Source organism: Labrus bergylta, chromosome 19 (assembly GCF_963930695.1).
Source record: "Labrus bergylta chromosome 19, fLabBer1.1, whole genome shotgun sequence".
Classification (NCBI taxonomy): Eukaryota; Metazoa; Chordata; class Actinopteri; order Labriformes; family Labridae; genus Labrus; species Labrus bergylta.
Window position 1 is genome coordinate 18,817,885 of NC_089213.1, and position 26,620 is coordinate 18,844,504.

At 41.2% G+C, this 26,620-nt stretch overlaps 4 protein-coding genes across 12 annotated transcripts; 1 reads left to right on the forward strand and 3 right to left on the reverse strand.

Moving 5' to 3' along the window:
* Positions 1-1,337: 1,337 nt before the first annotated feature.
* pex1 (peroxisomal biogenesis factor 1) lies at positions 1,338-11,029 on the reverse strand. The gene is made up of 24 exons (XM_020631581.3): positions 10,821-11,029; positions 9,614-9,760; positions 9,397-9,480; positions 9,091-9,205; positions 8,312-8,982; positions 8,054-8,173; positions 7,804-7,924; positions 7,552-7,658; positions 7,374-7,456; positions 7,140-7,272; positions 6,868-6,964; positions 6,615-6,785; positions 6,046-6,200; positions 5,770-5,956; positions 5,494-5,660; positions 5,060-5,194; positions 4,904-4,968; positions 4,644-4,786; positions 4,046-4,149; positions 3,775-3,951; positions 3,151-3,396; positions 2,507-2,707; positions 2,203-2,333; positions 1,338-1,696 (listed from the first exon to the last, which is right to left on the reverse strand). Exons 1-24 carry the CDS (start codon positions 10,926-10,928, stop codon positions 1,612-1,614), a joined length of 3,753 nt encoding a protein of 1,250 aa, XP_020487237.2. The 5' UTR covers positions 10,929-11,029; the 3' UTR covers positions 1,338-1,611.
* Positions 11,030-11,142: 113 nt separating this feature from the next.
* Positions 11,143-13,714, forward strand: rbm48 (RNA binding motif protein 48). The gene is made up of 5 exons (XM_020631703.3): positions 11,143-11,297; positions 11,474-11,664; positions 11,758-11,903; positions 12,883-13,436; positions 13,521-13,714. Exons 1-5 carry the CDS (start codon positions 11,169-11,171, stop codon positions 13,581-13,583), a joined length of 1,083 nt encoding a protein of 360 aa, XP_020487359.2. The 5' UTR covers positions 11,143-11,168; the 3' UTR covers positions 13,584-13,714.
* clxn (calaxin) lies at positions 13,448-16,353 on the reverse strand. Of its 5 annotated transcripts, none has more exons than XM_065948033.1 (6): positions 16,176-16,353; positions 15,847-16,008; positions 14,303-14,407; positions 14,057-14,208; positions 13,861-13,965; positions 13,448-13,775 (listed from the first exon to the last, which is right to left on the reverse strand). In XM_065948033.1, the coding sequence occupies exons 1-6, from the start codon at positions 16,249-16,251 to the stop codon at positions 13,725-13,727; spliced, it is 651 nt and encodes a 216-aa protein (XP_065804105.1). In that variant the 5' UTR covers positions 16,252-16,353; the 3' UTR covers positions 13,448-13,724. The 5 variants fall into 5 exon arrangements, with proteins under 5 accessions (XP_065804105.1, XP_065804106.1, XP_065804108.1 ...); XM_065948034.1 differs by having other exon boundaries at positions 15,853-16,008; positions 16,176-16,347; XM_065948036.1 differs by having other exon boundaries at positions 15,847-15,952; positions 16,176-16,328.
* Positions 16,354-17,131: 778 nt separating this feature from the next.
* On the reverse strand, positions 17,132-26,374 carry sytl1 (synaptotagmin-like 1). 5 transcript variants are annotated; one of them, XM_065948031.1, is made up of 16 exons: positions 26,111-26,374; positions 25,609-25,713; positions 24,900-25,026; positions 23,757-23,908; positions 23,534-23,648; positions 23,395-23,449; positions 23,275-23,311; positions 23,146-23,183; positions 22,440-22,538; positions 22,057-22,223; positions 21,841-21,943; positions 21,218-21,379; positions 20,804-20,882; positions 20,613-20,712; positions 20,151-20,356; positions 17,132-18,361 (listed from the first exon to the last, which is right to left on the reverse strand). In XM_065948031.1, exons 3-16 carry the CDS (start codon positions 25,022-25,024, stop codon positions 18,219-18,221), a joined length of 1,581 nt encoding a protein of 526 aa, XP_065804103.1. In that variant the 5' UTR covers positions 25,025-25,026; positions 25,609-25,713; positions 26,111-26,374; the 3' UTR covers positions 17,132-18,218. The 5 variants fall into 5 exon arrangements, with proteins under 5 accessions (XP_065804103.1, XP_065804102.1, XP_065804101.1 ...); XM_065948030.1 differs by having other exon boundaries at positions 23,395-23,452; positions 24,900-25,049; positions 26,116-26,373; XM_065948029.1 differs by having other exon boundaries at positions 23,395-23,452; positions 24,900-25,049; positions 26,111-26,373.
* Positions 26,375-26,620: the final 246 nt, after the last annotated feature.

The window sequence follows — 26,620 nt, forward strand, 5'->3', positions numbered from 1 at the left end:
CATATTCCTGCAGGAAAGGTTACATACCTAACAAGAAGAAACACAACTTAACAGAGCTAAAACAGTCCCACAGTTACCCATCATGTCTGCCTCTATCTGTTTTCTTTATATAAATATACGTTTTAGCAAAGCCTTACGTGGAGTATCCTTTCAAGATGTCCTCTTTATATCACTTAACCACCTTCATGTCTCCTCTGCTTCCACACACACACACATGCACATCACACTCTTTAGTTCTATTCTAGAGAAAAGCAGTCTCAGCGAGAAAACATGTCATACACAAGTCTTTTGTTCTCTGCGTCGCTCAGGATCTAATTCTGGTGAAGGTTGACACCTCTTGATGTTGTGAAATGGACGGGTACTGTGTTGCAAAGCTGAGCCCATGAATCACAGGGGATGGATTTGGAAGCATTAGAGCACCACTGAGGAGGGGGGGGGATGAAGACTGAGACTTTTTAATATGACAACAAATGATCCAAACTTAGCCTCTGGTGGCTGTTTTTGGACCGTGTGGTTAAGTCCTTGAGTTTTCCAAAGTCACCATATGTTTGGCGGTGTGGGGCTTTGACAAATGATGATTCACTGACGACAACAGGGGAAATCTGTCTGAACATCAACAACATTTCCCATCGAAGGCTGCAAAAAAACCTGGAGGATAGGATGACTGTTGTTCAACCAGGATATGCTTTCAAGACTTGATTATTAACAATCAATCAATCAATCAATTTCATAACAAACGTTGTCCCAAGACAAAAAGAGCAGCTCTAAAATGTACTCTGTTATATAAATTACAAAGACCCTATTGCTTGATAATATGTAGTTTTAGTTTAAATCATGAAATAACTCAAAACAGTTTCAGCATAATTAAATAGAACTGATATATACAATAAAGCTATCTCAGAAAGTCACAACCTCAGTAGATCTATAACTTGTTTGTGTTTGATTAATTATAAAGCTCTTCACGCTCATGCTACACCCACACAGGTGTTTCCACTTTGTCTAATTAGACCTCTCCTCGGTGCCGTGCGAGGTGTCCTCAGGCTGTGATGTAATGTGAAGTCACTTCTGAGGGCAGGTGAACTTAACCTCAGCTTTATCATTCTCATTAAAAACCTGAAGTTTGATGACCTTGTCTAATTTCCAGCGCAGCTTCAACCAACTTCAGCCAAGCGGAAGAGTAATTAGCCTGAGTGAAAACACCTGTTTTGTTGTGCAGGACCTTTAATTAGCCGGATTATTCCTGCAGTAACACACGTCACAATGCTCGTCATTTCAGTCAAAACTAAGTTTCAAGACATTTCAAAAATAAATAATTACAAAGCGGAACAGGAAGAGGATCATTCTTCATAAAGATTTGCTTTTTAATTTAAAAAAAAATACATTTATACATTATACATATGTACAGTAATTACAATGTATTATAATTCCATTTAATTGTGAATGAATATCCTATTCAAGGTTAAATCAGTAGAAAACTTTTAGACATTCAATTCTTCATTCACATTGTCTTTTAATCTCTGGAATGCTAAATGCCAATGAGAAATAATTAACATTATTAATGACAATGATTTAAAGACATTAAAATAGCACATTTCAAACGTATTTGTCTGATCAAGCCAGAGTCACACGTTGCCCAGGTTTAAACGGGACTGAGGGAAGAGATTTCCCATCTCCTTCACCGCCAAATGCTTCATACCTTCAAAAAGAAGAGAAGACAGTTCATGTATAGTGAAGTAATAGTTTCATTTAATAGATTGATCATGTATTCCTCCATTTGACACATGAAAGATGAGTCAGCAGTTATATATAATTGACTGTGCTATTTCTGTTTAGCTCTGACTTCCAGTGATTCACAAAATGCAGAACAAAGTAATTCCACTTAATTAACAGAATACTGAGAGCACGATAACAATAATGATTCATATTCCTCTGTTGCTGTTTCTTGGCAACAGCTCTGAACACCTATCTGTCAAATGTTTTTTCCATTTCCACCCGTAGCTGAGATTCTAAACGCTCAATATATGCTTGATACATTTCGCAGCCAATTGAACGGCTATAATCTCAAATTTGACCAAAACATATTGAGCACTATGAAATGATTTCTTTACTTCCTTTACCGCAAACTGCTTTTATAATAATGAGCTCTATCTATCAGTATTTGGGTGATTTATATCACTGCAGTCCTCTGTGCTGCGTACTTACAGTCTGGAGTATTTTAACCAGTCAGCTTTGCTAAGAGACGGTCTGGTCACAGTCAGGGCCGAGTTCAGGTGAGCCTGACACAGCAGCAGGCCCGGCTGGCTGGAGGCTGAATGCACCCGGACAGACTCCTCCTACAAACAAAGGGAAGAGCTATCAAGCACATAGCAGCAGCCTACCTGAGCAATAACAGCACACGTCACTGGAGAAGTTTAGTGCATATTAAGCTAGCTGATGACTGAACAGAAACAAAATGATTAGACTGCAACACGTTTTGGATCATCTTCTGTCCAGTGTCTTCACTTACGTTGGTCCTCCTGTAGTTGTTCTTGATAGTTTTCATGTCTTGTTGCAGGCGTTCCAGCTGCTCCGGGGCAAGCTCTTCATACCCGCTCTGAAGCGAGGACATGTAGGCAGGAGGAGCAGAGCTGCCAGGGTCACGAACACCAAGTCTGCTAGAGTCATGGGTCGTGGAGTTTGTTCCAGAGACGCCCTGAGAGTTCTGACACTGGAGGAAGAAACCCAACAAAATAACAAGAGGGAAAACAGTTTTTTAAATTGAACAACAGCATTGAGCATAGTAATTACTCACACTGTGCTGTTATGCGTACATAGTGTAAGTGTTTCTTTAAGTAACCAGGTCAGCGTCTAAGGACATAAACTAAATAGGCATGTAAGCACATTCGCAAAAAGGCGGAGACACCTAAAAAAAAAAAAACTGAATTAATTAATACAAATGTTTATAATTATTGACTGTATTTCAGGAACAACAATTGTATTAATAATGAACTATACAGTAGAGTAATAAGTAAGGACACTGCACTCCTCAAATGAGGTGGGGGTCGGATCAGGCTTGGTGGACGTTCATGTTTTGATTGTTGTTGACTATGATTAAACGCTATGGAAATTCATTCAATCAAAAACCTTCTGTTATTTTCCAGCACCACTCACCAGTCCCAAAAATGGAGAATTCCCCGACTCTGACTCATAGGAGCTTCCAAAGTAAAGCCTCCAGACGTTGCCACAGTATTGTTCGCCTTCTGTTTGGAGTTCACTGGACTCCAGAAGAACCATGGACTGGTCCAGACCTGCGCCTGTTGGGTCCACCTCACCCACTGAGTCATCTGAGCCACTGCTGTTGTTTGGGAAGATCATGGAGGACAGACTCATGTCGCTTTCTGAGCCAGAGGTCAGCTCCTGAAACAGACGGCCAAAGTTTTGATACACAAGGCTTCACAGCTGCCAATAACTAGTGAATTATTTTACTATGTTGTTGCAGTTAGAGATATGTTTGGTTTCGATTTTTAGCCCTTCCTGTTAATTCTATTTAACACTATGCTTGTCCTAATTGGTCAAGTCAAATTCGGTTGCCAAGTAATAAATTCTCTCACATGGTCAGATGCTTACTAAACTCCTCATTTAGTAGCTTTGAGAAACCAAAAACAAAAAGAGTCTAGACTGCTCTACTCGCAGATGGAATGGCAAACAGTGTCCTGCCTCCATGCTTCATTAGCCCAAAGCAGCTCCCCTCTAACAGCTTCTCAGTGACTAGTCTTTTAAGTATTGCAGACTTACATGCTGTGTGTTGGAGCCCAGGCTGTTATGAACAACCTCCAGCTGGGCGTTATAGAGCAGAGCTTTCAGGTCTGCCCCGGTGAACTGCTCTGTCGCTGCTGCCAGCTGCTCCAGGTCAACATCAGCACCCAGGGTGACACCAGCGCTCAGAGCCTTCAGGATCTCCACACGGGACTCCTGGGAAAGAAACACAAGAGGAAACATTGTCAATAATTAGATTTAAGATCAAGGGTCTGTTATTAAAGTGTAGATTGATTTTATTCAAACAGACCAGGTCGGGAGGGGGGCAATAGAGGGACTTGTCGAGCCGTCCAGGTCTAAGCAGAGCTGGGTCAATCAGATCCGGTCGGCTGGTAGCTGCGAGCACATACACTCCTGCAAATATAAACATGAAGGATTCTTATTTATTCATTCTAAATGTACAGGTTATAATTCAGGGACATACATGTACACACATTTCTGGATGAGAAGCGGGATACCACTCAAATGTGTATCCAGTGAATATCAAGCTGGAGATGTCAGAGGTTTAGCTGAGCTGAAAGGACTGAAAGCAGTCAGTTAGCCTGGCTAACAGAAACGTCTGACTGTGCATGAACTCAACAGTTCACTGTTCACAGAGGGCTTGCAGTTAAAAATTGTTTTACCTGGCTTCAAAGCTCCCAGTGGCTTAATTTTTGCCCAACAGACATAAAGGGTGACATTCGTCTTCTTACCTGATTTTAATCTAAAAGGTAAATAAATGTTTATTATTTATTTATTTATAAAAACACAACCGCAAGCCTGATTAACAGATTTTTGTCATTGGCTCTTAAAAATGTATTTCTTATGTACAGAGCATAGAGTATGTACTTAACTGCTGTCTAACTTACCTTGCAAACCCTCCACCCCGTCTAGCTGTGTGAGGAGCTGGTTGACCACCCGGTCGGTTACGCCTGTGCTGTCATGGCCTCTCCTCGGAGCCAGGGAGTCAAACTCATCGAAGAACAGGATGCACGGCTTGGCAGCTTGTGCCCTGCAGCACATAGAGAGGCAGACAGAGTTACATTTGTAAAGCTGTCAATGACGTCAAGTATTTGACGGTTCTCAATAAGGAAACGTTTTGAACTATAAAGGTCTGCGGGTCACTAACCTCTGGAAGACATTGCGGACTCCCTGCTCACTAGCTCCGATGTACTTACTCAGAAGTTCAGGTCCCTAGAGGGAGGTTAAAGTCCTGTGTCAGTAAAATAAACACTGCTCTGATTTAGGAGGAAACAGTCCTCTCTTAAGTAAAAGCTCAGCCCACCTTGATGCTGATGAAGTTCATACCGCTGTCTTTGGCCACAGCTCTGGCCAGAAGGGTCTTCCCTGTACCTGGAGCTCCGTACAGCAAAATACCAGAGCGATGGCGGATGGGAAGACTTGAGAACAGGATGGGATACTACAACATACCAAAGACATCAGTTATTAAGAAGAATCATTTCTGCAATTTGCTCTTCATAAGTAATATCTGTTGATGAGTGGAGAGAAAGGTCCTTAGGCCGACTGTGATTTAATGTAAATTGGAAAATATGGAAAAGTCCGACAAAGCATAATCGCTATTTTTACATCACTGTTGTAATATTTAACATAATGTGATCATAATTGTGGCTAAACTGAAATTTCATCCACATCCACAGTTGTGCTTCCATCTTCATGTAACATACTGTAACAGCTGACCCTATGGTTAGTTACACTGACCTTAGCAGGGAGCAGTATGGTGTCCATCAGTTGCTGTCGTACCTCCCTCAGACCCCCAACTCTCTCAAGACCCACTCCACTCGGGGTGTGGAGGTCTGCACCCCACAGCGAGGGAGGTGTGAATCCCTTGAGTGCCTGCACAAAGTCCCTCATAGACAGACACATGCCTTTGAAACACACAGTACAGACAAATAATGAGAAACATCAAGAAAACCTTTAAGACCACATGTAAGTCAACTTTAAATAGACAACTTGAAGTTTTTTCATCAGTGTTACCCTGGTCACTGTGTTCTCTTTGTGCAGTGCTGGCATGAACTGCCCGCTCCAAAAGTAGTACCAAGTCTTGGGGTGTGTATCCCTCTGTGTCCTTGGCAACAGCTGCCAGGTCCAGAGCCTGGAAGCTCTCTTCAGATAGGCTTTTTTTCCCGATTATAAGACGACGTAGGATTTCTGCTCTCTGAGCCTACGACAAACCAAAAACAACAACATGTGTTATTACACTTTTAACCTTTACCAATGTGTTCTTGTGTGTTAGTGCACTTGTTTGCTGACCTGGTCTGGTGGCTGAATGTGTACAAATCCCTGGATGAAGTGGGACCCCTGCACCTCAGTCAGAGAGGGGTGGAGGGAGTGCTCGCTCTGGCTGGTGATGATCAGACACACCAGGCTGGAGTGAATCAGGACCTCATCCACCACATCCCTCAGACCTGCAGCCACACACACACACACATAACCACCTACTCACCATACATTAACCCTCTTTTTTCACTGCAACTTACTAAGGGAATCAATCATTTGAAAAGATATCATTATTTTGACTTAAAGATGATTTTGTTCTTCTGCTGAACAAATATTCCAATCAGGAATCTACAGTTAGAGTGACATCAAATTAACCAGGCTCTGCAGATTGATATGATTATAGTTAGTCCTCCAGAGTTTGTGACAAGAGGCGCATCCTTAGCAACCATCTGCCTTTCTTTAGTAACAGTTTGTTATTCTTAACAACGATGATCTACCGAGGGAGAGCACACCGTTGCTATGCATATTGGTCCAATCAGAATCAAGTATTCAACACAGCCGTGTAATAAACATTCATACAAGATAAATAATGTATGGTTTACTCTGGGCTATGTGCAGCTGCAGCAGGGCTTCAGGACCGTGCTCGTGTTCTGGTGAAGTTGGTGCTCCAGTCACGTGATCCAGGTCGTCAAGTAGAACAACTGAAGGCTGCCTCCACTCCGCCTGCTCAAAGACATCCTGCAAAATATGTCTCACTGTTTCTGCCCTTTTGCCTGAAAGGAAAAAAAATCCCAGATTCTGTAAGAAACATCTTCAGATACTTTTCTTTGATATGTTCAAGGAATATATTTTTACCTTGAAGTTTTTTGCAGTTCACCACCTCCACATGTGTATCCAGGTCTGCTCTGGCTTTCCCACAGAGGGCTTGGGACAGAGTACTCTTTCCACTTCCCTGTCACAATGCAGTTCAAGTTACATAGAGTACTTATTGGTAATGATAAAAATGCATTGAAATACTTGGCCAGCAGCTTCAGCAGTTATTTAGCATTATTGCAGATATTTTAATTTATGCTCAGTAAAAGTAGAATCATCTTTACTTGAAGCAATAATAGAAAGTTTAAATAAACCTTAGCCCCGGTGATAAGCAGAGCTCCTCCTTTGAGTCCTCTTCCAGAGGTACCAAGCTCTCTTGAGAGGGGACTACCCAGAAGGCTGTGTGAGATGAACTCGAATCCCTTTCTGCTGAGCTCATCAATCCCACTGGGAACAGAAAAAAGTAGTACCAGATATTAAGACAAAGGCTTGCTGAAGAAATCCTAATTTAAACTATTTATAAACACACAATGTGACTCAACACTTACCCAAGAGTACTGAGTAAGGATAGCTCTGGTTTGGGTGCTTCAGAGGATTTCACAGCAGGCCTGGTCGCCTCCTCTCGGTCGACCTGTAGGTGAAACATAGTGGCAAGTTTGAACGTTTTTTTAACCACCGCAGCACCACAAAGCTTTCTATCTCAAAGCATAACATGCATGCTCGTACCTGTATATCTTGCTTCTGAAGAACAGCGGGTGCTAGATAAAAGAGCTGGTCAGGAGGCTCGCTCTCTGGTTCTGGTTTCAGCACAGTTAATTCAAACTCTAACTTTGCTAAAACAGAAAAAAAGAAGGAAAAAGTTGTGAGAACTATTTTGTGTTTTTATTGTTTGCAGCTGATTAGAATCACTTCACTTTGAGCAAGATGTGGTCTTTAGCCGCTTGGGAATGTAATCTTAAGAGAGTGCTTCTGAATCACCATCAGTTCCATGTAGGAGGATGTTGCCAGACCGTGCAGTCAGACAGGCCAAAGGTTCATGACTCTGAGTGTGCAGCCAACCAAGGAAAGCCGTCTGGATCTCCTCGTCCTCCTGCTCAGGCTTAATAAAAATGTCACAGGGAAATAAGGGGAAGAGGAAGCTTAAATAATTAGCTGAATGAATAGGCGGCCTGAATAATGTAGTTATGTGCACCGCACTGGAACCTCTTATTGGTGCTCCAGCACTCACCAGGGGGTTGAGGGGCTGTAGGCGAATTGAGGAGGCCACTTTGATGGTTGATTTGACTGGCTTAATTCTGACCGTTGAATGTTGGATGATATTCAACCTGATGGCCAGGGGCGGTGGGATCTGAAAAAAATCTCAATTTTTACAAGAGACTCATAGAAGGACATGAAAAGCAGGAAGCTAAAGACAGCACGTCAAACTATATCTTTTGTTAAAGTGGATAAATAAATCAACAATCCTCTATAAGCCAAAAATACTCACCCATACTCTTCCACTGTGGATCTCTCCTTTGTTGAGACTTCTGTCCTTGCCTGTTAGCTTCTCAATACCATGGCAAACTACCCTGACCACCATGGCTTCTTCTTCTTTCCTATTCCCTTCTCCATCTGCAGCTCCTTTAGTAACTGCTGCATTTTTCTTTTTCTCCATCGCCTGCTTGGCTCGGTCTCTTGATTCTTTGGGGGAGGGAACTTTGGAGATCAGGCCGTAAGTTACAGGAGACTGGCCTCCTGGTGGCCCAGCGTCCAAGCTCTGGCTCCACGGAAACAAATGGATAACTCCTGTTGCAACTTGACTTATGGTGTAGAGAGAGTCTGGGGGTGAACCGCAAACTCTGTAGACAGAGTCAGTGAGAAGGACAGGGAGTTCTGGTGTAGGTGGAAGCTCTTTCACCCGGTCTTGAGTTCCCTTTATTAGGTAGCTTAGCAGGCTTTTCATATCGGCTATTCCACTCCACTGCTGGCTCTGAGGGACTGTGGCGATACTCTCTAGTGATGGACCTGAGGGGGGGTACTGAGCTATATATTGCTGCTCCTGTTCAGCTTTTATTGGAGAGCCACTGAGGTTGTCTGTTCCACCTCGGCTCTTGGGAGAGACGACAAGTTCTGTGAACGTCTCCAAGCGACCGTAAGGCACAGACGGAGAAAGCGATCCTGCACAGTTAAGAACAAAACATTGATTATGCTTTGTTGACCAAAGAAAACAGTTTGCACAATATATTTGCAACTATACAAAATATATACTACTGTATTAACTCTGACCTATTCGTATGTAGATGGCTGTGTGGCTGTCCACCCACACAGGAAACACGGCGTCTTGGAAAACCACTCTAATCTGATCCAACAGCTGCTGCTCCAGAGCGGCACTGTGGAGCTCCTGGAGATATGAGTCACAGGAAACAAGTGGTTTCTCAGAAATGATGCTCAGAGTCCATTCAAACTGACGTACTCTTTGTTTTCATCTGAGTCCGTTATTAAATAAGTCCTCTTTACACTTTACAATTATTCCAGCACTCTTTCTCCCAGGAAACAAATGACTGTAGGTCACAATGCTGCAGTAACACCCACCAAGATTTCCCAGTCATCAGACGACAGAGGCTCCACAAACACTTGATGCACTGATGAGACCTGATGACATGGTCTCAGAAATCCCTGAGGGAAACCACACAACCTGTTAGTAAATACAAACACTGAAAAATAAAGTGAGGATATGTTAGATGGAGTTTATAGATTATTCAGGTGGAAAACTCATTAAGGGATTCAGTTTCTCTACAAGAGTACATACCTGTTCTCCATCTTTTAGACCCAGCTTTTCTCCAAGCTGTCTACACAGCTCCACTTTATGGCTGTCCAGGTCCAATGAGGTTCTGTTTTGAGTCCAGCTGAGGAATACAGGACAGCCATTGCCCCAGGATAGCTCCAACGCTTGGTTCTAAACACAAAGCATAGTTTTTGTTTGCCCTGACGAGTTAGCCATCAAAATTGGTACTAAGTTTTCCCCTTTTTTTGCCGAAAAGATCAAATGAGTAAACATCATTTCAGTCATTTTGACATCTAACTTGGTCATCTCTCATTCACATGTCTTCTCTGAGGTGTGACAAAAAATTAGTTTTCAAGCACCTCACAGGTTGTTTAAAACGAGCACATCTATGTCATCCTAGCCTTTTAATAAAAGCAAAAACCACAAGTTCACGTCATGACATCATTATATATCTTTAGTTTGTTTCAGCATCCCTAACGCCGCCTGACTTTCAGATCCTGTGTTAGAAGGTCAAACTGGAGGAGGATGGTTGATAATGTTCTCCACAGCAACTTTCCTTCACTGAAAAGGAGAAAGGCTTGTAAAGTTGTCATGGGAACTTTGTACTCGTTCTCTCTGAAAAGGGCAAGTTTTATAATTCATTTATTAATAAGATGCTAATATATTACAGCAAAAAGGGTAAAAAGATTTTGCAGTGACTGTTCAATCTCAAATTTAAAGTGTTGTCTCCACCAAGTGAGACTTCAGGGGAACTACTACAAAAAATGATTACATCAAAAATGAAATAATAGTACTAATCATAAACATAAAGCCCCCTCCACTGGTATTTTAAGAAGTTACATAATTACCTGATTTGTTATTAAGACTATAGAAGAACCACAATGATTGATTATTCTATTGCTACTGGTGGCAATACTTCACTGACATGTGAAACTGACTCTGTAAATCAAATCCTTTGATAGATCACTGTGATGGGTCATGTGTGTCACTATAAAAGTCATACTAGTGAGGATGTTTAAATAATTAACCTGACCCTGAGGTGTTTAAAAAAACACAACCAATAAAAGATAACTTTGAATAATAAAATTGTTATCAAAAGCAAGTTTAATTTCTTCTATTAGAAACTAAAAACAACTCAGGAAACACAGCAGTGCTCACCGTTTCACAACACTGTATCCAAAGTAAACACTTATACAGCAGAAGACTACTCTGACAAGCTAAGCTAACTTACCTCGTTCAGTGAAAGGTGTGATATCAACCTCGAAGGAAGGTGAAGAAAGCAGTTCTTTGAGTTGCTAAAAACAACCGTAACATGCTGAATGCCCTGATTACTAAACATAATTCATAGGACAAGCTCCGTATTCATAAAGCTGGTTTCTCTGCTAACATGAAATGTGCAACAAACTCATAGTCGATCGATGTGTTCGACGTGTGCCCAACTAGACCAAAGAAATTGATATTGAGCGTACTATTCTTCAAAATAAAATCCGACACACGGAGACGCAGTGGGACGCACGGCTTTTAAAAGACAAATAACTCTTATTTTGAAGTATGCTAACCGGAAACTACTTCCAGAATCATGGCGGCACCAGCTAACAACAACTCAGGCTGTTGGGGCGTCCCAGAGGTTTATAAACACCATGAACAGAGGAAAGTGTGCATTTCTCGACCAAAATATAGAGAGGGAAGAAATGCGAAAGCTGTTAAGGTAAGGATAGCCTAAGTATCAATAAGAAAAAGAATGTATCTTAATCTGAGAGTCAGTGCGACCCCAAGACGATACATGTATCCTGACAGTCTATGGTCTAATCACAATAATAACAAACAACCTACTATTACAAATATGTAGGGAACGTTTTATCATAACGTGTTCTGCATCATTAGGTGTACACCATCAATTTGGAGTCGTGTTACCTCATGGTCCAAGGAGTCCCAGCTATTGGAGTGATGACAGAGCTGATCCAGCTGTGCGCCCTGTACGGAGCCGTGGAGGAGTACAGGCCCCTGGACGAGTATCCGGCTGAGGAGTTCACGGAGGTCTACCTAGTCAAGTTCCAAAAACTCACCAGTGCCAGGTTCAGGATAGCTTTCCCTGTCAAACAACACGGCTGTAGAGAATGGTAGAAAAGCTTCCTGGATGGCTTTGCTTACATTGTTTTATATTGCAGAGCGGCCAAACGACGCATGGATGAGAAGAGTTTCTACGGTGGCGTGCTGCATGTGTGCTACGTCCCAGAATACGAGACTGTGGAGGATACCAGGCTGAAACTGCAGGACAGGAGGAGATATGTAATCAGGGCCGTTCACAATAAAGGTACTCCTCAAAATCAAACGTGTATTCACTCATACGTTAAATTCTACAATTCACTTAGCAGACTCTTTTATCCAAAGCGACGTACATCAGAGAGTAAGAACAACACAAGCAAGGATCTAGAAAAAAGGGAACAATGTCAGTAAGAGCAAACGATCAGCTTTGAGTCTGATTGGACACACAGGTGCTGACAGGAAGTGACCAGAGGTAAAGCACAACATTGACAGCAGTTCTTGAGAGCTCTAATCAGTATGGAAACCATCTTATAAGTCATCGTTATCAAACAAAAACAATTGTCACAACCATCATCATAGTCAATGATATGGAGACCATCATCATTAAGTTAGTAGGTATTCATGAAACAGCTGGGTCTTTAACTTTTACTTAAAGGTACAGAGGGACTCTGCAGATCCAATGGCGTTTGGAAGTTCATTCCACCACCGGGGGGCGACAGAGGAGAAGAGTCTAGTCAGAGACTTAGGACCCTGTTGTGAAGGTTGGATCAGACGCCTTTCATTGGCAGAGCGTAGTGGGCGGGAGGGAGTGTAGACCTGGATCAGAGAGTTAAAGTAAGGAGGAGACGTTTTTGTGGCTGTTTTGTAAGCGAGCAGCAGAGTTTTAAATTTGATGCGAGCAGAAACTGGGAGCCAGTGTAAGGAGATGAACAGCGGAGTGACATGTGCTCTTTTAGGAAGGTTGAAGACTAGTCGTGCTGCTGCATTTTGGATCATTTGCAAAAGGTTTGATAGTGCATGTAGGAAGACCTGCCAGTAGAGAGTTGCAATAGTCGATGCGTGATATCACAATTGCTAACTTCAATTTGGGATTCTTTCTTTTTCCTTCAATGGACTTTTACTATACTAATTATGATCTGTTAATGCACCCAAATGTTTTTGTAGCCCTCATCACATGCTGCAAATGTTTTAATGTTTTAAACATTTTGTTAAATGTTTTTAATTCTGTTCTATATTTTTTTACAAAGCAAGAGAAAAACAGCAGAAGGAGGCGGTAAATGACCCGCCAGCATCATTGGACACAGCTTCCACATCAAGGACAAACAGTACCAGACATGATGCAACCTCTGACAAAAAAATCACAGGAGACACTTCAAAAACGAGCCATTATTCAGGCTTTCCTCTACTGCCGTTACCTCCTCAGGAACTGTATCACTACCGACATATCAATCAATTTGGAACTGTACCAACAGAAGACAAAATGGGGACTTTACATAATGCCATCATTGACACAAAACAGCAGCCAAGACCGAGTTCAAGCTCCACTCTAACCCCTTCAGACAGAGACCCAGGACACAGACTCACCTCAAATCAGAGTTCTGCTGTCAGATTTGTCCCGAGAACCACTCATTTGGAGAACAGGAAACGCAAAGTGGAAGTGGCTCTGGAAAACATGGCAACTGATGACACAAGCAACAATGAGCCTCTTATAGGGCCAAAGCTCCCAGACCTACCTAAAGTGGACATGATAGATGAGTCTCTAAACACAACTGTAAGCCTTATTCGGAACACAATGAAACAGGTAAGCCACAATCAGAAGTTTTCAAATTAACTAGTTTTATTGTCTTCATGTATGTCAGTAAAAACAGTTTGTTGTTTTTCTCAGGTGGGAGCAGTGCCTGATCTCAAACCAGTGGAGAAAAAGGTGAAACCCAGACGTCGGATTTAATCAAACCAGATGCTGTGATTGCTGTTGCTACTTTTGAGAATGATGATTCCAACAGTTCCAAGGCAACTTTTTTCTAATTTATAATGCAAACAGCTATTAACATTTTTAATAAAGGGTATGTAAAAAAAGGACATGGTTTCTTCAGTGTTCCCATTGCTCCTCAAATAAATGTCTCTCATATGTCTCAATACTCTGGGGAAAAAAAGAGAAAGAAATGCCAAAGTTATTATACTCTTTGAATTGAGTACATTTTTTTACTGCTCTTCATACTGATTACCGTGTTGTCAGGGAGGCAGATTCCAAAACCCTCAAGTAAAAGATTCTCTTCTCTCACTGCCTTTTCAAAATCAGCAAACGACAGTCTGCCATCATGGTCGTGATCCTACAAAATATATGTTCAGAGAGAGAATATATAGAATCGTGTCGAGCTATAAGCATGTAAACCCACAGGGCAGCAGCATCCGTCCACTCACCATCTTCTTGAGTGTGATCTCCACCAGGTCTTTGATGCCTTCGTCTGGGTCTTCCTCTGTGGGCTGTCTGTTGAGGCTGTTTTTCAGCAGTTGAAACATCTCCTCTTTTGAGATGTAGTTGTCACCATTTAGGTCATACACCTGAAAGCAGTCTGAAGCCATGCAAAGAGAAATAATTATTGCCTGGATGGTATCTTGTGAGTGAGTTTTATGTGTAGGAGTCTGGAAGTAAGGTTGAGAGCTTACATTTTATTTTCTCCTCTAAAGTCCCTCGAAGGAAAACAGACAGCCCCTCAATCCATTCTTTCACACTGACTGAGCCATCGTTGTCTTTGTCAAATGTCCTGAAGACTGGAGGGCATTTAGTAACAAAGTAACAAACCATTACTGAGTAGGCCATCTAGAGGGTACGGAAAGTATTCAGACCCCTTTACATTTTTCACTCTACATTTTCACACTACATTCTCATTAATGTACACTCAGCACCCCATGTTGACAGAAAAAAAACAGAAATGTAGAAATTTTTGCAAATTTATTAAAAAAGAAAAACTGAAATATCACATGGTCAGTATTCAGACCCTTTGCTGTGACACTCATTTAACTCACATGCTGTCCATTTCTTCTGATCCTCCTTGAGATGGTTCTGCTCCTTCATTGGAGTCCAGCTGTGTTTAATTAAACTGATTGGACTTGATTAGGAAAGGCACACACCTGTCTATATAAGACCTTACAGCTCACAGTGCATGTCAGAGCAAATGAGAATCATATCACTGCAGCCCTCCACCAGTCGGGGCTTTATGGCAGAGTGGCCCGACGGAAGCCTCTCCTCAGTGCAAGACATATGAAAGCCCGCATAGAGTTTGCCAAAAAACACATGAAGGACTCCCAGACTATGAGAAAGAAGATTCTCTGGTCTGATGAGACCAAGATTGAACTTTTTGGCTTTAATTCTAAGCGGTATGTGTGGAGAAAACCAGGCACTGCTCATCACCTGCCCAATACAATCCCAACAGTGAAACATGGTGGTGGCAGCATCATGCTATGGGGGTGTTTTTCAGCTGCAGGGACAGGACGACTGGTTGCAATTGAAGGAAAGATGAATGTGGCCTAGTACAGAGATATCCTGGAAGAAAACCTCTTCCAGAGTGCTCAGGACCTCAGACTGGGCCGAAGGTTCACCTTCCAACAAGACAATGACCCTAAGCACACAGCTAAAATAACAAAGGAGTGGCTTCGGAACAACTCTGTGACCGTTCTTGACTGGCCCAGCCAGAGCCCTGACCTAAACCCAATTGAGCATCTCTGGAGAGACCTGAAAATGGCTGTCCACCAACGTTCATCATCCAACCTGACAGAACTGGAGAGGATCTGCAAGGAAGAATGGCAGAGGATCCCCAAATCCAGGTGTGAAAAACTTGTTGCATCATTCCCAAGAAGACTCATGGCTGTACTAGCTCAAAAGGGTGCTTCTACTCAATACTGAGCAAAGGGTCTGAATACTTATGACCATGTGATATTTCAGTTTTTCTTTTTTAATAAATTTCAGTTTTTTTCTGTCAAGATGGGGTGCTGAGTGTACATGGATGAGAAATAAAATGAACTTTTTTGATTTTTAGCAAATGGCTGCAATGAAACAAAGAGTGAAAAATGTAAAGGGGCCTGAATACTTTCCGTACCCACTGTATATTCTGTCAGTTAGAATCAAATTGAAATATTTGCCGTCAAGCACATTTGTCTCCTGCATACAAGGGTCCCAAGCAAATGTAAGAATATATATATATTGATCATACCGATACCTCCATCCATTATCATGTAGTCGGTCATCCCAAACATGTCGTGCAGTATGCTCCTGAACCTCCCTCTGTCCAGTCCGCCTGCTGTATTTTTAGAGATATTCTGCTCCACAAGATAATGAAATCCTCGAATAAGGCATTCAACTTCCGTTTTATTGACTGGAGTAAATCAAATAAAGTTGTATTAGCCGAAATAAACTACAGGTTAATGCAAGCAAGTGGAGCTCATTTAAAACAAAGCTGCAACATCTAAGGCAAATCGAAAGTTGTTTAGAGCAGCTTAGCATCATGCTAACGTATAATATGCATTTTAAATAAATACTTACAGTGCTTCACTTGTTTTGAGATTGTTTCAGCGAGAGCTTGAATCAGCTTTCTGTTTACAGATGACATTTCTGACATTTAAAGTCTGTCACGGTGCCGGACAGGATTAGCACGAGACCTTTAACAACAGCTGTGTTGACGGTAGGTTGCCTTGACAACCGCGTAGCCATTCATGCTTTTAAAGTTGAAAGTTCAGTTTTTGCTCCAGTATACAACCTACACGAGCTAATGGGTGTCTGTATTTCCATCCTTGCTTGAGGATATGATTTCCACTTTTATAGCATTGATGTGTCAATTAGGCCTACACACTTTAACATGAACATCCTCCTTTGTCCCATAAGGTTTATTTATGGGCATAGGCCGTGATATCCCATCACTGCAGCACTCATGAAGTTAACTACTTCTTAAAACACTCCTATGCTTAAACTCATTTAACCTGTGGGTACAGCCATGTGCTTTGTCATAACAAAAAGAAAAAAAGAAATTAACTTTTTCTCACACATGGGGCAGCTGAACAGTTTCTCTTCTGTGTATTCTTTAATTAAGTAGGCACCACTTTATACAACTTTTGCCACACACAGTACACATTTAAATACCTGAATGTGTGGACGTGGTGGAGTTCACTTACAAACAAAAATAACATAAAAACTACCTTAATTATGTAAATGGAGTCCCTGTTTAGTCTCATGCTGTTCACTGATCTGTTTTTCCTCTGTTATCGTCCTGTGCACAGCAGCACAGATCTCCTGCTGTCACACTGATAATAATAACTGATAATAACCTCAGCAGCTGCAGCCTGGATATCTTCAACAACCTTCTTACTGTAATACAACATTTCTACAAGCTCCAGGTGATAGTAAGGTAAATACATCTGACTACAACCTTCAGAATAAAAGGATCAATGCAAAAATAATTACAATTAAAACTTGTAAGTCAAAAAAAAGTAGGTTACAAAAAGTCTTAAAAGTGTTTTTTAATCATTTTTCAGATGCAGAACTGGAAACCTCACTAAATTAATTTGCTTTCATATACATTATTTTAATTCAATCAGTGTTCACATTTATTAGGAGGGCAAATTCTATTATTTCTCTAAAGGCTAATAGAGTTCATGTAAAAATGTATGGATTGATCAAAATAATCCAAAAACCATTGGTAAAATATGTCTGTACTTACTGAACATTGTAAAGACATTCTTAAAGAATGTCTGTTCTCTTTGATACACCAGAAATGTTCATGGTAGTGGAGCACAAATATTTGGTATCGAGTCAACAAAAAAGATACACCTGTTTTCCTACAGTTAAGGAAATTCATGATATACAATTGCCTTCTCAAGACTTTATTTTGGAAGGGGAATAGCAATACTTCCGGTCTCACGCCAGTAAGAGACAAGAATCAAAATACCGCTATCTGCTGGACTGGAGTCTGGACATTTATTAAGACACTGCCCAATGTTGAATTGGAGGATGAATAAACAACAGTTTGTTCTGATATAAAGAACAATAAAAGAAAAGGGTGAGTGTAAATCAACGGACATTAAACCTCTGTTCTCATGCTCGTGCTCGGTATTCTCCACTGTTGCCATTTTCATTTGCCCAGAAAAAAGTCAAGGAAAGAAGTATAAAGTCTGACCACAAGGTGGTAGTCAGCTTACTCTCCTATCTTCATTTTCTCTGTGTAGGAGAGGAAACAGGAACACTGAATGATTCATCAATATTGGTTTGTTATTTAATTAATAAAATACAATAGATTAAACATTAAGAATGTTTTTCAAAATTAGACACAGAGTGATTCAAAACATGAAAGTAAAACATTTGAAATGTAGACGGATCTTATTTAGAAACTACTTTTTTTCTACAACATGAATTCACAACATTGCCACACTACTGCCTCCTTTGTGTGAGTGTACGTACAGTATATAAAAAAAAAACAGCAAATCATTGTGACACAGAGGTTAAGTGCACTTAGTGCTTAGTGTCCTTGCATTTAACTCATTATAGAAACATATAGAATGTATCATGTGTGTATGTGTACAAAGAGTGTGTGTGTCACTCTGATCGGTGTGTGAGGTTTGTTCTGATTGGTAGTGTTGCATCAATCCAGTGGTTTGGGTTTGTGATCATGGAGGTCCACACAGCGACCTCTTCCACTGTAGAGTCCATCCAGCTGACATCCTCCCCATAACTCTGACCTGACAACAACAAAAACACACAGGTATTATACATGATTCATTTTGAAGACCACAAACATCTTTACAGCTTACCAAACAGCAGGGTCGGCACAATAGCAGAATTTTAAACTTAGATATGACACTAGTGAAAATGAAAACGATATCAATACCTGTTTAGATACCACAACAACACAAATGTGTCCAATGTATTTTTGCAATTAAAAAAAGTCAAGTGTGATCACTTATAATCCGGTTTAATCGACCATTGAATTTAAACAGACAAGCGCTGCTATCCGTCTTTCTCTCACAGCAGCTTTTGGTTTAAAATATGACTGAAGATCTGTAGTTTTTAAAAGCTCTGATACTTTTGCATACAACAGAACCTTAAAATATCAGATACTGTACTGTTGTGAAACACATGGTGGTGAAAAAGTATAAAGTATCAAAGTACTGAACATTTTGACAACCTTACCACAGAGAGACAAATTATGTTTTTTCTTATTAAGGCCATTTAAACAAGCCCAACAAATGATCATTCTGCCGTATAACCAGCCATGTATGCCTTTTTTCCCTTCACAATATATTTAAAATCCAAGAGACAACACCTAAAAGATTGACTGACAAATCCAAAATCACAGCCTCTATGCTATAAGCACAAAAACAAAAGGATCCCAAAACTGAACTGAAAACAAGAATTATAAGCAAAACAACACCATCAACAACAACAACGAGGAAAACAACTTCACTTATATAAATGATCTGAAATGAAATGTGTTTACCACATTGGTGTTAAACTTAACCCTGTTCTGCCACCAGCCCAACATACGATATTTAGCATTGCACAGTCATACTGAGACACTCTCTGGTGACCCAAAATTGACCTCGCTCTGATGACAGGACCATCTGAAATGCCTGAAATACTGACGGGACAAAATGCAAAGTAGAGCACTGGACTGAAACCCTGTCACCATAAAGCTTCCAAACGCCACTGTAGCATGAAGCATAACACTGCCTTTATGGCTCCATCTACAAAGCGGACCATAAAATAAACCAGCCAGACAAACATCACCTTTAATGTGACATCCCTGTGATACAGAGAGCGCTCTCCTCCAAGCAAACAGAATGTCAAGGGACTCATAAAAAAACATTTAATCTGTAATCAGAGCTCGGCTCAGGCGACAGGGTTACATGTCACAGCAAAGTTACATTTGAAACTATGAAAACTTTGTGTCATTAGAATGCCAACACAGAAGAGCAAAATATGGACTGCTACTTTCAGAACAAAGTAAATAAAGGTGTGTTGTCCCTTTATCTGTTATATCCTATGCTACAAAGAGCGTCACTATAACAAATAAGGGCGAGCCCTATAAAATGACCAATCATTCCATTTATCACTTTAGTATGAAGAGAATGAAACAAGCAAAACAACGGGGAAAAACCACACAAGGGTTTTTAGTAAAATCATCAATATTTGCTCGAGAAAGCATTTGTTTAATTCTGGATGTACATACTTTTATGACCCACTAATTAAATCCTTGTGGCCCCTAATCCTGAATAAATCAGCTATGTAAATGCAACAACAACAAAAAAGCTACACTGTATGTGCTATTACTGTTTTTATGGTATGTTAGCTGGGTCTAATGCAAACCTAATCCTTCACAAAGAGCCACAAAGATGAAGAATCTCTTACATAATAATCCTGTACAGAATCTCACAAATGTCATTCTGTCTTAATAAGGGCTAAACGGTGCGACTGTAAAGTGGCTGGTCACTCTTATTTCAGACAACAGTAGCAGAGAGAAACACTCACCAGTTCCACAGCTCAGACGAATCCCTCCCAGCACGTGTGATTTTAACCCTTCACGCTGCCACACAGTCAGCTCAGCACAGGCCTCTCTCATGTCGCTGGTGTGGAAGCCGTCGTAGACCATAGTGTGGTTGTATGTGGGGCTGATGGAGCGCTTTGTCATCCGCGTCTTCTGCCCACTCTGCCGACTAGCATCTGGGAGGATGAAGCTTTAGGGATGTGGATTAGGATTAAAGACAATTACGTTCAGATACAAAACAGAATCTGTTCATGTTAATATTTTGGATATATAAGGTTAAATGTAATAATTCAATGTTTTTTTACAGATCTAAAGGGTTAATTTGGGGATTTTAATGCCTTTATTTAGAGACAGGGCAGTGAATAGAGTAAGAAATTGAGGAGTGTCATGCCGGAAAGGTCATATTGTAAAAGTATAAATTCTGTTATTTTGCAGAACTGACACACCTTCTAACAAAGGAGTCTATAGCACCTCCTTTGTTGGACAGGAGACCGTGAGCCTCCCGAAGCCAGATGTGGAGCTCTCCTGTTAGAGGCAGACCGCCACCTTAACACACACACACACACACACAATGCATGAGATACAGGTAATTACTGTGGAACATTACTGTAATCCACAAAATATGTGCTCTGCTCACCCTCATATCCATCTGGGATGAACTTAATCGAGAGCACGATGGTCCCACGGCTGCTAATGGAGTCTGGATTCAAATGAACCTGAGATGAGGGGAGAGTAGAGAGGAGGAAAAGATTAAGAGATGGAAAAAAAGAGGGAAGGAGGCGGGAGGCAGAAGTGTGGAGGCAGGAAGATATTACGGTTACATAAAACTTAGTTGAAATTCACAGCATGTCTTCCTCTCCCTTCACAGCTCTCCCAGACACCAGAGACACCCCTCCCTGTTTTCTGTGTCTGCAACAAAGCTGCCAAATCTGCTGCTACACAAACACTCTGATACGAAACAACAGTAGATGTCGGCTCTGGAGTGTTGGAAATATTTGTTTGTGGTTATTCAAAAATGATCTTGCATCTTTTTATGTCTGATCTTGCTTACCCTGGGTTGCAGGTCTTGCCAAAGTGGTTGAGTGCAGCTCCAGTCCCAGAGGCCCAGAGCGGCCTCCACCTCCCCCAGAAACACGTTCCTCCCCAGGGGCTCAGCGTGCCACACGGACAGGTTCAAGGTCCGGCTTGGTAACTCTCCCTTACGCACTTTATACTGTAAGACGAGATCCAGAATGAGACAGGAAATGCACGGATGGGAGTGAGACGTGCGGGAAATGTTCTCAACCACACTTTAAAGATCCTGTGAGAAGCTTCCAGTCAGTATCACATCTGATGTACTTTTCCTGTACACGTGTAAGTAGTGTTTTCTGACAAAAACATTTTTTTTTAACAGTCAAATGTATCTCTTAGTGAGATCTTTGCCATGGAATAGGTAAAAAAAAAGTGGTTTATTCTTCATGCTGCAAACCACTTTATCTAAACCCTGCAGTGGTTTTAAGCATTAACAATAACAATATAGAAAATAATCTATCTTTTTCCTGATGGTCTTGTTTCTTTTTTTACGTCATTAAGAAACATCAGTATTGATTTAAGTCAGTTGCATAACCAGCTAAAAACCCTTCACAGGAGCTTTGGTAGTGTATTTTATACACTGCAGAAACACTGGTGCCTCACTCGGAGCGTCTGATCATAGACAGGGTTCACTGTCTTCTTCTTCACTGAGGTTTTCTTCTTACTTTGACTCGACTTGTCGGGCAGGAGATAGGATTTAACATATCTGGAGAAAAACACACACACACACACACACACACACACACAGATAGATTACGACTGGCTTTGGTGTGCGTCATTGCAGATGCAAAATATACATCCACCTGCACTGTCACTCACGGATCAGAGCGATTCTTGCGTGCCAAGGCGATGTCCTCACAGCGATTCACTTTCACCTGCAGCTCCTCCTTCTGGGTGTCGTAAACCAATGAGAACAGAATACGGCCCCTCACCTCCACTAATCCAAAATCCCCCGAGCTGAACAGACTCATCATGCTCCCAGTGAGCTATAACGCACACACGCGCAGACACACACACGCACACACACAGCAGAAATCAGCTCCTGCGTCATTGTCCTCTGCTGAGTCATCTTGCGTCGCCGGATGGACAATTAATCAAAAGTGCTTATGTGTGCATGAGTGTACACATTTGTGAGTGTATGTATGTGTGTGTGTGTGTGTGTGTGTGAGTAAATGTATATGTATATGTGTGAGTGTAGGTACCATGTAGCCCGACTGAAGACTGCCAGTGGAGCTGCTGTTTTTCAGAGAAGCTGGCTCTGTCAGGCTGCTGCTCAGAGAGTCATAGTCCCCGTAGTCTTCCTGAGCGCACACACACACGCACACACACACACACCCATAACTCTTAAACACATCATCTATCAATTATTACCGTCTTCCTTTTCGCACATCATCGAACAATGCATGAAAAAAATGTTTGAAGAAGTAACTCATTTATGCTGCATTCATGTTTTATCAGAAAAATCAGAAAAAAAGAAAATCCCCCCAGGTTAAAACATCTGGAACAAAAATCAGAGCCATGTTATGCAAAGGAATGACGGACAAGAAACGTTTTATAATTTATAGTTGTATTAAGATGTTTTGGTCACGTGTCATTTTTTGACACAATATTTAGCTGCTACCATTAGCTGATTTCCATAAAGTACATTATTTCTGAGAAATGAAATGCAGCACATCTTTTTTTGTATCTTGTATATTGTTTCAACGTTACCACTTAAGTTTTGTGAACATTTCAAAGTCAGAGAAACAGTTTTTCACTCAAATAAATGGGATATCTGAGGAGTGTTATTCCAGGTTTTAAAAGGAGTCGTTGTCATTATGTTTAAATAGATTGTGGATTAATTTACCGTTAAAACCAGAACTGCTACTTGGTGTAATCTGCAAATGTGGGAATGTGTGTTATAATCACCTCAAGATCCTCTGAGTGGCCATTACTTCTTTCATACTCTATGAAGGAATAGAAAGAGTTAAATATCACACTTAGAGATGGCCAGGAAGTTACAGAAGCACTGAGGCACTGAGTTAGAGGTTTTCATACCTTTGGATGAGGAGGAACTATTTCTAAACGGGAGACCCTGAAAGTGGAGATGATTATTTATATTTAGAGTATCTTTTTAAGCATAGGAAAAGATTTTTAAAAAGTCATGCGCACACTGACCTTTGTTATGGGAATTTTTGTTCTGGATGTTGGAGAACTTTTAAAACTCTCCTGACTTCTAGAAACAGAAAAAAGAGATGTGAACAACTGTACCTACACACGTTACATTTCTTTCTCTGTAAACGGACTTCTTACTAACCCTGCACTCTGCTCTCTTCTGTCTTTCAGTCTTTTTTCAGCCTCAGGAGAGGAGTTGTTGTTGTTGTGCGAGGTTTCCTCTCTCTCGCCATTGAACAGTTCAGTCAGGGACACATCTGTTACCGTAACAACAACCACACAGCCATCACTTGGATATCCCTATCAGGGTAAGAGAAAACACCCACTGATTGGTAATACTAGTATCGCATTAACTGAAAACTTACCTCTGCTCTTGGTTTTTCTGTGGCGGAGGGTGGCATGGACGAGGGTGCAGACTGACGCCCGGTTGCGGTGGCGTTTGCTGCGCTCCTCGTCGAACCACACCCCCGTCAGGGAGCGCAGACGTGCAGGGTCTGTCTCTGTCTCCTCAAGGATCCTGCAGCGTCAACACAAGGCCGAGTTACACAGCAAACAATCACAACTGCAAAGTCGGCTCATGTCACGCTAGGACTCAAACCAAACAGTCGGTTAGTCTGATCCTAAAACAGACAAGACCCTTTGTTAAAAAAAGACATGACTTGACTTCAATTACAATAACAAGGAGGGTCAAATACTTTGCTCTTCTATAGTCACCCTGACAGTAGACCTCTATTATTACTTAGTTTTGAGTTTGTTGCAAACATAATTGCCAATTAATTTATTGAAGTCTAGCAAAAATGAAAAACATTATCAGGTTTAACTCTTCAACAGTGAGGATGTGAACTCTGCCTTAGGCACTGGGAACTCGCGATGAGCATGTCATACTCCTTCCTGATTAAAAGACTCAGAATGAGTAACTATTTGCTTGCTGATGCCCAAACTTGAAGATTAATCAACACAAGCAAAAATGGAGGGCCTCTCAGACCACATTGCCAATAATCAATAACACTGATATTGCAGGAGATGTTGTGCCCTGTAGGCAAAACAAATGTCCCTGTGTATCTTTATGACTTCACTTAGTGAGTCTACTCTCGGCTCATTTAGCAACCAAAAGTGTCAAAGTGGGCAACTTCCCCAACTAACTCAGAAGAGTCCCAGGTTCACAGTTTGGCCACTGACTTTTGTTCATAAAACTAAGGGAAAGTTCTGGGATCCTACTGTTCAGTCTTTGTCTTTCCTCGTATTCCACTATCTTGAAACAGCTCACAGAGAGTAAGTCTAGACCTGCTTCAAATGTAAAGAGAAAACTAGTTTATTTCCTGATTTTGAGGACCCCATCTCATCTTGTGCCTCCCTGCATCAGAACCTGAATGATATCAGCTGCAATCGAGCTTTATGGTCTACACTGTTAAGGTTTTGCACAATACGTTTCTTTTATTTTTTTTATATATAACTATAACAAACTGTTTTTTTTGGTCAATTACTGGGGGAAAACTTTCACCTCTGACCTTACACGTCCTTCATCGAGGCGTTGCAGCTCCAGGTCCCGCTGTAAGACCTTCAGGATGCTTGACTGCTCCTCTTCTGTCAGGTGACTCAGATCCAGAGGAGAGTCAGCCGGCTCCTTTTCCATTCCTGAGTGAAGCCAAAACCCCAATCTTAAACAAACAGGCGGCACCTATTACTCTGTGTTTACGTTAAGCCTGTGATATAACATAAAAACTGAAGACTTGAAAGAGTAAACATGTTCAGTGCTCTCACTGACTTTGTATCTATTCAGTATCAAATCATTCAGAACGCAGTGTATCAAGTAGCACATTATAGGAACATTTTGGTTTATAGAGACAGGCTGTATCTTGTCTTGACCTTGAACTTAAGAAGTCACACTATTAAACATTTAAACTAAATCAAGGTCGGCAAAGACACATGTTGTGTCAGGTAGGGTAGTCTAGTCTTTTTAGTGACCTTAGTCCACTCTTTCTGTAGCTGATTTGTTCAAATACAAAATAAAAAACATACTGTAAAAGAGTTAAAAAATAAATATTGAGGGTAATCAGATTTATTCTGCTACTATCCTGTTTTGATACTAGGAGCATGGTGTTTAAATGAAGGAGTGTGCAATTGACTTAGCTGCTGCACTACACTTTAATTATAATTATGTCTATAAATGCTCACACAACTGAACCTGTGTATGTTTACTGCCCTGAGGCTAGTTACCTTAGAGCAATTCACGCATGCGCAAAGAGAGTCTAGTTGAGCGTTTTGAAGCTTGGCCAACAGGATGTCATGCAACAAGACCCCACAGCTTTCACAGCCTGACACCTAAAGACAGAATACATGTTATTGTAGTGTTCAAGAGGTGCTCCAATTAATAATAAAAACAATTGGTAGAATCCTGCGGTTAAGCTAGAAGTTGGGTGACTAGCTACTCGTGAGTAATTATTTATAGTCGCTGTTTATCTTGAAGACAATACATGGGACAACAATTGATCCTACGTTTTAAATTATTATCAAAGTTGTTGGTCAAAATAAAAGAGATACAAACAATTGCCTTTAAGGACAATTGTCAAATTCAAATAAACCTTCCTCCTGAGCAGCGCGAGAGAGAACACACCTGTCGCTACTTTTCCTCTTTTTGAACAAGAACAACTGTACCTTTTCGTAATCGTTAAAAAAAACCTCATAAACATATAATAACAAGCTGCCAAAACGGTGTTACCTTACTTTACAGCTTCCGCAAGTTCCATCTGTGAAAGGTTTTGTACAAAGTTGTCCTCAGTGCGGTGTGTGTGGCGTGTGTGAGCGTGTGTGTATGTGTGTGTGTGTGTCTGTGTGTGTGTGTGTCAAGGTCTGTGTACAGAGTAAATGCTGTGAACACGCCCTCCAGAGTTAGTCCGCATAGGGTGAACTGGGAGCCGACGAGCGCGAGGCGGAAAAAACAGTAAAATACACAGTGTGTGTGTGTGTGTGTGTGTGTGTGTGTGTGTGTGTGTGTGTGTGTGTGTGTTCTCACGGAAGTTTTACTAAATGGCAGCAGGGTGGAGGTGGGATGTTAACTTTCCTCCTGTAGCTGTCCACACCTGCTAAACACACACTAGGCCTCAAACTGAGGCTGCTGCACATATGCTATGGTACACACACACACACACACACACACACACACACACACACACACACACACACACACACACACACACACACACACACACACACACACACAAACAGAGAT

Coding starts and splice junctions, on each gene's coding strand:
- pex1 (XM_020631581.3), bottom strand. CDS start 10,928: ATGTTTAGTAATCAGGGCATTCAGCATGTTACGGTTGTTTTTAGCAAC. Junction 9,761..10,820: donor CACACCTTTCACTGAACGAG/GTAAGTTAGCTT, acceptor CTTTGTGTTTAG/AACCAAGCGTTGGAGCTATC. Junction 6,201..6,614: donor GCAGCTGCACATAGCCCAGA/GTAAACCATACA, acceptor GTGTGGCTGCAG/GTCTGAGGGATGTGGTGGAT.
- rbm48 (XM_020631703.3), top strand. CDS start 11,169: ATGGCGGCACCAGCTAACAACAACTCAGGCTGTTGGGGCGTCCCAGAG. Junction 11,298..11,473: donor GAAATGCGAAAGCTGTTAAG/GTAAGGATAGCC, acceptor CTGCATCATTAG/GTGTACACCATCAATTTGGA. Junction 11,904..12,882: donor CAGGGCCGTTCACAATAAAG/GTACTCCTCAAA, acceptor TTTTTTACAAAG/CAAGAGAAAAACAGCAGAAG.
- clxn (XM_065948033.1), bottom strand. CDS start 16,251: ATGTCAGAAATGTCATCTGTAAACAGAAAGCTGATTCAAGCTCTCGCT. Junction 16,009..16,175: donor CTCAAAACAAGTGAAGCACT/GTAAGTATTTAT, acceptor GATTTACTCCAG/TCAATAAAACGGAAGTTGAA. Junction 13,776..13,860: donor TCTGCCTCCCTGACAACACG/GTAATCAGTATG, acceptor TTTTTTCCCCAG/AGTATTGAGACATATGAGAG.
- sytl1 (XM_065948030.1), bottom strand. CDS start 25,024: ATGGAAAAGGAGCCGGCTGACTCTCCTCTGGATCTGAGTCACCTGACA. Junction 20,883..21,217: donor GGCAAGACCTGCAACCCAGG/GTAAGCAAGATC, acceptor CCCTCATCTCAG/GTTCATTTGAATCCAGACTC. Junction 20,713..20,803: donor CATCCCAGATGGATATGAGG/GTGAGCAGAGCA, acceptor GTGTGTGTTAAG/GTGGCGGTCTGCCTCTAACA.